At 39.4% G+C, this 9146-nt stretch overlaps 1 protein-coding gene across 1 annotated transcript in view; it reads left to right on the forward strand.

The window, feature by feature from the left end:
• The window catches only part of LOC107679106 (neoverrucotoxin subunit beta-like), a 10242-nt gene extending 1679 nt beyond the window's left edge, over positions 1–8563 (forward strand). Inside the window, exons 2-3 of the mRNA XM_016474558.1 lie at positions 6133–6605; positions 6759–8563. Coding sequence (XP_016330044.1) covers positions 6133–6605; positions 6759–8177 — 1892 coding nt within the window. The 3' untranslated portion in view covers positions 8178–8563. The remainder of the gene's footprint in view (positions 1–6132; positions 6606–6758) is intronic.
• The last annotated feature ends 583 nt before the right edge of the window (positions 8564–9146 follow it).

Consider the following 9146-nt stretch of genomic DNA (forward strand, 5'->3'; position numbering starts at 1 on the left):
TTTTCAGGCGCTGCGTAATATCATTGCGCCTGCTGCACCCATGGTACGGCAGCAAAGTTCCTTGATTATTACGCCGGAATGAGAGTATAGTTCCTAGCCATATCGGCCTAGAAAATCACAACTTTTCATTTTCCGTCAGTCTTAGTACACGATGTAACTACAGAAGAGTTACGTTTTAAATGTGAAAAATATAAAAACTCTTTGGTCATTTTTGAGCGAGATGCTAACGGTCTAATCAGATTCAATGATCGATGCTAAGCTACAGATAAAAGTGCTACCGCCAGACCCGGAGATCGGCTGAATGGATTAAAAAACGGTAATACTCAACTGTTTAGCTCTAGGGGAGTTGGAAAATGAGCCTATTTTCAAAAATAGTGGAGTGTTCCTTTAACACCACACACAGATTGTGCTCCCGTGGCGTCTGCCGTTGCTAAGCAACCATGACCTATGCTCTCCATGACGACAGAAGTTTCAGGAAAGGATTAATGGATTTCCAGTACTGAAAATCACTTGCAGTAGCTCTGCTACTAAATTTATTTAAAAATGGGTATCTCTGTACAGCGATGATCAGCTGTTCCTCCATTTTGGCTGAGCTTTCAATGTTGTTACTAGGGATGGGCGTATCGATCCTGAAGTATTGATATATCGATACTGATGTGAGTAATGAAAGTATCAATACTCAAATAAAAAATATCGATACTAAGGTGTTTTATTTACCAGTGATTTTGTTTATTTAACAAAAAAAAAAAAATTGTACAATATGCATTGAATTGGATGAATAACCTATTTTAGCGAGTAATTGTGAAGGATAGAACTATTTTCCTGCTCATCTGAACACACGCAAATGTTGCAAGACAGAACCAATCCATCACAGAGTGCATTCACTCACTGCTGACAGTGCATTCAAACAGGGCTGCGTTTCCCAAAAGAATCATAAGAAAGCATTGATGCTTTTGTGAAACGCAGTCCAGAACAATTCTTATCAGAGGACAGAAAAACATATGTTTGAGTTATTTCACAATAAATAAACTACAAATTATAGCCTACATTTGTGCAATTACATTTATTTTAATTGAACGTTAAAAGTTCATATTAATCATGTTCTATTCTGTAACGTTAGTATAAATCATACACTGTCAGAATAAAAAGGTTGCATTTTATGCGTGCAACAGCCTGTCACTGGCAGTCCCTTATGAAAATGAACCATGGTTTTACTAAAGCAACCGTAGTTCAACTATTAGTATTTGTAGATTTCCATGGTTACCACTACAGTAAACATATTTTAACCATGTGTAAACAAAAGTATAACTTAATAAGTTGCATTTAAGGCATATTGAATGTTAAAATGCGTTTCAAATATAAAGTTAAGTGGATAACTAGCCATTTTACTCTTAGTAATTTAATAATTTAATACATTTCATAATGAAAAAGTTCAGTTTATAAGTATCGTATCAGTATCAGTATCAGTATCGACGATACTGGCCTTTAAAAGTATCGGTATCGTATTGAAAACAAAATAAGTGGTATCGCCCATTCCTAGTTGTCACGGAAAGGATGAAGCTGATTGGTTGGTTCTTGTCACATGACCTGCGGTGCGCTTGCGGAATTCTAAAAAGTTGAGATGTTTTCATCCTTCTACGGAGCATGTCATTCCATAAGGAATAGTATTTGATTAATTTGTTACTTTTGTCGGTAAAGTTCAGTACACATAAATGCAAGTATGGTGATTATAAGCCATTATTTTTAATTTTGAAGTCAGAAGTTAAACAATACCTAAAATGTATTTATAATCTGATAAACAAGAAAGCTGTTAAGTGTATTAATGTATGTAAGCATTTCCAAGTTTTTATTTAATTTTTAAATAAAAAAAAATAATTTCTTTATTTTTTATCATTGCAATATAATTGTATGTCCTTCTTTCCTTGTCTTTGCCCCCTGGCTTATGTAAAATGTTGAATGTGAATATTTCAATAAAAAAAAATACTAAAATCTTGCTGCCTGGAAAAAACAAGCTCCTAAGGGCTGTTCACATGTCGCGCCTAAAAACGTGTGGAAAACGCCGCTTTCTCCTTCTTTCCAAATCGCTCGTGGCGTCTGCTGTTGCTCAGCAACTGTGACCTGCGCTCTCCATGACGACGTGGAAGTTTCAGCAAAGGATAAATGGATTTCCAGCACTAAAAAAATCACTTGTGCTGTGTCCCAATTAGCATACTATCTGTCCTAAATAGTATTCGAAATTAGAATTAGTATGTCCCAAACTGTAGTATGTTGGAATTAGTATTCCAAAGGTACCCGGATGGTTTACTGCTTCCGGTAGAAATTTGAAGTGCAGATCCATGCACACTCTAAAGGCTGATTTATACTTCTGCGTCTGACCTACGCCGTAGCTTCCACACCATAGGCTACGCGTCAGTTTTCATTTATACTTCTGCGTCGACGTGCAATTACACATGCAGACCGCTAGTCTGCAGTGTCCATGGGCATGTTGCTGGTGTAACCAAAAGTATCAAGGCAAAAGCCGAAGAAGAAGCAGCTTGTCAGAGAAGCATCAGCAAATAAATATCCAAGAACAGATAATTTATTTAAAACTACAAAAAAGGAGACGACAATGGAACAGGAGAAGATGGCACTCTTTCAGTCTCCACAAGGACTTGTTCCATGGCAGAACAACATTGTTTGTCGCGAACAACTAAGTGATGTATAATGATATGTTGTATAATAAATTATAAGACACTTGTTCTGTGCTTTGTTTATTTTAAATAAGAAGGTGTAACATTAAGGCATATTAAAGTGCAAAAAATACGCACAAAACTCAAATACATATGGAGGGAAGGGTTTTAGCAGACCAATCACAGCGTCCAATCACAGCGCTTGCGGTCTGCGTAGAATTGACGCGTTGTTACATTTCTGGAGAGGTGTACGTCAGGCTGCGCCGTGAGCTATGCGTGCTACGCACAACTTACGACGTGGTTTCGATGCAGAAGTATAAATCAGCTTTAACGGCTAATATTGCCCACAACACATTGCGCGGTGGATGAGGATTCAATTAGAACTACAAACACACATGAAAAGTGTTAAAAAAAACTACAAACATGGCGGATATGCGAGACCAACAGTCAGGTAGAGAAAGGGGTTAGCGTGATAACTAATCAATATCTAACCTGTTGAAAAAATATTTAATGTTATCCGCATTATATTTCATCTGCAGCAACACTGTGAACTTTATAATGATACATTTGGCCATTAACTTTTAAATGCATCATTATGCAAACATGAGCAGAGTTCTCGGCATGATAGACCTGCGACTGGCAGATCAACGGCCTCTTCATTTCTCTTCAATACGGTAGGAAATTAAATTAAACGAAATATGGATAATGTTAATTTTGACAAGATGAGAGGGGAGGGGGACATGATTGGGGAAGGACCGCAAGCCAGTACTCAAATTTCGGACCGGCCAAAGCGCAATGGCGCTATATGTTGGCGCGCTGCCCACCAGGCTATCGGTGCCAACGTATCACTGTACTGTTAAAATATGCTGGAAATGTTCAGAAAGTTCTGATAAACACACTAAAATAATTTCAACAAGTTTTATGTCAAAAAGCAACAGATTTTAAACGAACAAGAAATAATGGTTGGGTGACAACATGTTCAAATGTTCAAGTTTTGACCAAAAAAAAAGTTGTATAAAATTGTATAACTTTTTTTTTTTCAATTTTATTCATGTAAGATTTCTGTGAACAGACACGAATAAACCCTTGGCCACCTCGTGAGCCATGGAACCACCACATTCCAACAGAAACAAACTAAAGATTATCCTCCGCAGCCATCTGCGGTCGTAAAACTAATTAATGATCCGCATGACGCCCGATTGTCTGGACCAGTTTCCTGTCAAGGCCTGGTCCTTATCCCTCTGGGGATCGGAAATGCTAAAACCCTAACTCAATCACCAGGAGAGAAGAAACTCCCTCTGTCTGAAGACCATTCGAGGACCAGATGTGCCGTGATACCCATGACCATTTACCGCATAAATTAATAATCCCATCAGCAAAAGAGACAATTTTATAGCCCCACGTCCGAGCGAGAAGAATAGCAGATCTACACCCGTGACATTGTCATGACCTCAGGAAACTCCCCGTCTTCCCTGCATTCCAAAAGGAACGCGCCCTTTTCCCTCCTCTTACAACAAAAGAAACAGGACCTTGCATGGAGATTTTAAAAGACAATAATTTAAAATCATTTAAAGTATTAGAGCAATATACTCCCAAATAATATGCTTTCTGTTTGATGTGTTTATTGTAACCTAGGAAGTTTAATCCATGTTTTATAACCCCTTTTAGCAGATAACGCTATTAATATGTGTGGGTAAGATATGAAGTTTAGTGTTGAATGAAAACTTGTGATAATTGCAGAACATTGAAAGGAATGAAAAGCTGTTATTTTGAACAATGTGTGTTGTACGACACTTTATAGAAGTATTAACAAAATCTGGAAAGGATGTTCCTATGTGATAAATTGAAGCATCATGTTAATTCATGCACGGAAAAGGAACCGTACAGGGCGTGGCCCCGCCCTGTAACCAATATCTGATTGGAATGATCGCTTCTGGGATGGACCAAATCGGCTCGCTTAAAACCAGATGGCTCTTTCACTCCATGGCCTTTTTTTCGCTCTTTTCACCGTGTTAATAGCGCTCCAACTTGCGCTCACACGCTCACCATCACGCGATCGGGTCATTCAGAACTCAAACACTCCGTTGAAGCTTCGTGACTGCCAGAACTCTTCGAAGTCTTGCAAACAAAGAAACTCTGAGAAGAACTGCCAAAGCTTCTGCGTCACAAGGAAACCTCCAGTCACCACGAGGCTTCTCCCAAAAGACGTCATCCAAACGACAGATCAGCAGCCAATCCGCAGCCCCGGGATTCCCTCAAGCAGCCATCCAGGAAGCCTGTTGTCAGCTGTCAACTTGAACGCAAGTAACAAACAAATCCCCTTACTAGCTGGAAAACTGGTGCTGAATTGATCTTAAGCAGTAAAGATAAGACAAATCTCTGCTTTGTGATTCTCTCAGGTTGCAAGTTAAAGAACTGTAGCAAATATCTTACTAGATTTTGGGACTTCATGCAAACTCCGTTAATCATCCTTTGAACTGTATTTGTGTGTGTGTATGTGTGCGTTTTCATTAGCGTAGTACCATGTAATCTATAGATTAGCTCAAATAAATTCGTTTCATTTATAAAGAAGTATTGTCTTGTGTCGTGTATTTTAAAGTCAAACTTTGCCCGGATCCTGTGTTACCTAGCTCGTAGCTTAATAATCATAACTAACAGGTATTATGACTGTGGCCAGGACATAATATATGTATCCAAATTAAGATAAACCGATTTTAACGTTCGCTGGACGAACAGTTGATGAAGTATAAGATTTCAAATTTGGAATCAGTTCTAATCAAGTTGACTTTGAATCTTCAGATTCGGTTCCTCTCAAAACCTGAGCTAAAATATGAATAATTCCTTACATTTATTTATAGAATATGATGAGTCAAAATTATACATTATAGGCATTTCAACTGCTCCAGAAACCAGTTAAGATTTACAACAAAAACATTTTGCACTGGTCTGAACAAAAACAGCAAACAGGCTTGATAAAAGTGTGAATCCACTGTCTGTCAGTAGGTGGCGCTTATGGAACAGCAGTTTCCACAGTAACCTCTGTAAATGTAAATGGAGCCCCAGCACTGCACATTTTGAATTTCACCTTTGGCTGACACTCACGTCAGGTCTTGGAGTCTAATTAATTGAATCTGGTGTGTTTTATTAAAGAGAGATTGCTTTATTACATTATTAAGTAATGTACAATGAGTACATTAGCAAACATTTACAAGCACATTATCTCATAATTGTAGTTAAACGACTATATATTAACTAATGATCTGTTAATAATTGTTTGTTAATAACTTATTAAAGTTATTATAAAGTGTTACCAAAAGTAATTATATAGCCAATTTGAGACAATAAAATTAAGCACACAAATATTAAATTAGTTTAAAATTTTCTTACAAATACAGGATGCATTTCTACTTCAGTTATACGTTGTATCCTCATACGTAACTGTTAAAATTGTTTATCATTTCAGGTGTTACTCTGTGGGATAAGAAATCACTGAGTGAAGATCTGGACAGTCGTCCACAGCTCATGACAGATTTAAAGTTCAGTAGCTCGGACTCTCTCTCTGACAAGTCCAGTCTCCTGGATGTAAGTGCTTCCCTGAAGGCCAGCTTTTTGGGAGGGTTAGTTGAGGTGGGAGGATCTGCCAAGTACCTGCGGAACACTAAATCTTCAAACCAACAGTCCAGAATAACAATGCATCACAGTGAAACCTCAAGATTCGAACAACTCACTATGACTCATCTGGGCCAGTTCACCTACCCTCAGGTGTTTGAGCAGAAAACTGCAACTCATGTGATCACAGCTGTTCTGTACGGAGCTCAGGCCTTCATGGTGTTTGATCGGTCATTTGTAGAAGATGAAAACAGGCAGGAGATTGAGGGAGAACTGAATGTCATGGTCAAGAAAATCCCTGGATTTTCCATTGAGGGACAAGGAGCTGTAGAATGTCATGGTCAAGAAAATCCCTGGATTTTCCATTGAGGGACAAGGAGCTGTAGAATGTCATGGTCAAGAAAATCCCTGGATTTTCCATTGAGGGACAAGGAGCTGTAGAATGTCATGGTCAAGAAAATCCCTGGATTTTCCATTGAGGGACAAGGAGCTGTAGAAATGACAGATGAGGATAAGAAAAAGGCTGAGAAAATCACCTGCACATTTCATGGTGATGTCCATCTTGAGCAGAACCCCACCACGTACATAGAGGCCCTAGAGGTGTACAAGAAGCTCCCCTCTCTGCTGAGGGAGAATCCACAGAATGCCGTGCCAATAAAAGTCTGGCTCTATCCTCTTTCTCTACTGGATTCAAAAGCAGCTCAGTTGGTGAGAGAAATCAGCACGCAACTCATTTCCAACACTGAAGATATAATAGAGAAGCTGGGAGAAGTAGAGAGGAGATGCAAAGACCTGTCCAGAAGAAAAATGGTACATTTTTTCAGTGACATCAAAGAGAGGCTGGACTCATTTCAGGGTTCATTTAGCATTTATAAGATGGTGCTCCAGAAAGCACTGGCCAGAGTCTTGCCTGCTATTCGAGGAGGAGGGATGGAGGAAAGGTCACTGGCAGACATCCTGAAGATCCACTACCTTTCCCCTTTTAATGCTAGCATGCTTAACCAGTGGTTACAAGACACAGAGTTACAACTTCACCTCTTGAGTGTTTACACCAAGACACTGAAGGGGATCCAAATTGAAGATTCAGACAGTCTCATCAGCCTCCTCGATCCTGATATTGATGTTGTGGTGTGCTTGACTTTCACATCTCTGAAATACAAAGACCCATATCTTTCAACCCTGAATGAGTTTCTAAAATCTGACCCCTTTAAAGAGTTAGATGAGGTAAACAAGTTTACCCCGACATCTTCTGTCCAAAAATCATTCAACCCTCATGATTTCACTTCAAAAATGAGAGAAAACATATCTCACTTCAGAAGTTTTTCAGAGGCCAATAAAGATGAAACGAGAATGCACTTCATTATTTCTGCAATCTCTGATTCCTCCAGTCCAGGCTCCTCGATCTATCTGTATGAAAAAGGGAATCTGACAGATACACAGTTCCAGCCTGTGTCCAAGCCACCCCCACCAGTAGTGAAGAAAGTTCTGGACCAAACTGTGTCCCTGAAACTGCAGAAATCCCCAACTGGAGAAACAGTGAAGTATAGAGTAGAGTACCAGCAGATGAAAGCAGATTCTGGAGCTGAGGAACAGTGGCTTGTCGTAGACACAGCTGATGAAGACGTTACTCTGACTGGATTGATATCTGGAAAGCAGTACCTGATCCGCTACAGGATAGTGGGTAAAGTAGGAGTGAGTGAAGCCAGTGATACTGTCAGCCCTCCACTCCCTTCAAGTAAGTGTCATCTGCACATTTTTATAAATACTTTATTTTTTTTAATTTCCTCAAAACATTTGCTATATTCAAACTGTCAGTATTTAGAATTATGTTTGGGACTGTATTTAACAGGTGTAACTACCAAGCTGTCCTGTTCACACAGCAACATATACATTATTTGAACAGCTACCACCCATTAGGTGTATGAGGTACACGGTGGGGATAGTACTTACTAACAAAGGCATAATCAAGATGACACCACTCAGCTGTGGGTGATAAGAATGAGAGAAGGTCAGGGTTCTGCTAGGTCTGTGTGCTTGCCATGCATGTATTAATTTCCTCTACTGTGGAGTCTTTCTCTGAATTGTTACTGGAAATTGACTTTATTTTTGTTCCACTATTCTCACCACCACCATTTTAAAAAATCGAACAGAGGCTCAACTGCCAGACACCAGTATACGTGAGTGTCCTCTCTGGTTCTTTCCTAGCTGACACATGTATACCAACAGGGTTCCATCCCTGTAAAAAACAACAACAAAAAACAGCATATGCTTGTTAGGTACGTATGTTTTGAAGCATGGCAGCTGGTTTAAGCTGGTCCTTAGTTTATCATGAGCTGGTTTAAGCTGGTCCTGAGCTGGTCTTGAGCAGGAGCTAGTTGCTTAGGACCAGCACATGACCAGCTCAAACCAGCTAAGGACCAGCTTAAACCAGCTGCCATGCTTCAAAACATACCTAACCAGCATATGCTGTTTTCTTTTCAACAGGGATATCATAACCGATGTGAAGGAGCTTTGTTGTCACACTAGAAGGTTTTACCTCAGTTGACCTGCCGTGAGTCCAAAGGAGGCTCAAGTTCACCTGTCGACATCTTTAATTTTTTTAATTTTTACCCAAATGTAAACTGATGGGAGATGCTCATGTAGAAGACAATGACCGGATCTAATACTTTCGAATGACACACAGCTTATATCTCTGTTTCTCTGATTTACTGGACCGCTACATGAAAACATGTGACACAATGAGATGCATGTGCAGTTTGGCTCTCCTGTTTTTTGACATGACAGGCAACTTAGATGTCCAGAGGGGTATTCCACTGCAAAAAGTTATTTACCGTATTGACCCGAATATAAGACGATGTTTTTTTCTTG

This window comes from Sinocyclocheilus anshuiensis, unplaced genomic scaffold (genome assembly GCF_001515605.1).
Source record: "Sinocyclocheilus anshuiensis isolate Anshui unplaced genomic scaffold, SAMN03320099.WGS_v1.1 scaffold5282, whole genome shotgun sequence".
NCBI classification, from domain to species: domain Eukaryota; kingdom Metazoa; phylum Chordata; class Actinopteri; order Cypriniformes; family Cyprinidae; genus Sinocyclocheilus; species Sinocyclocheilus anshuiensis.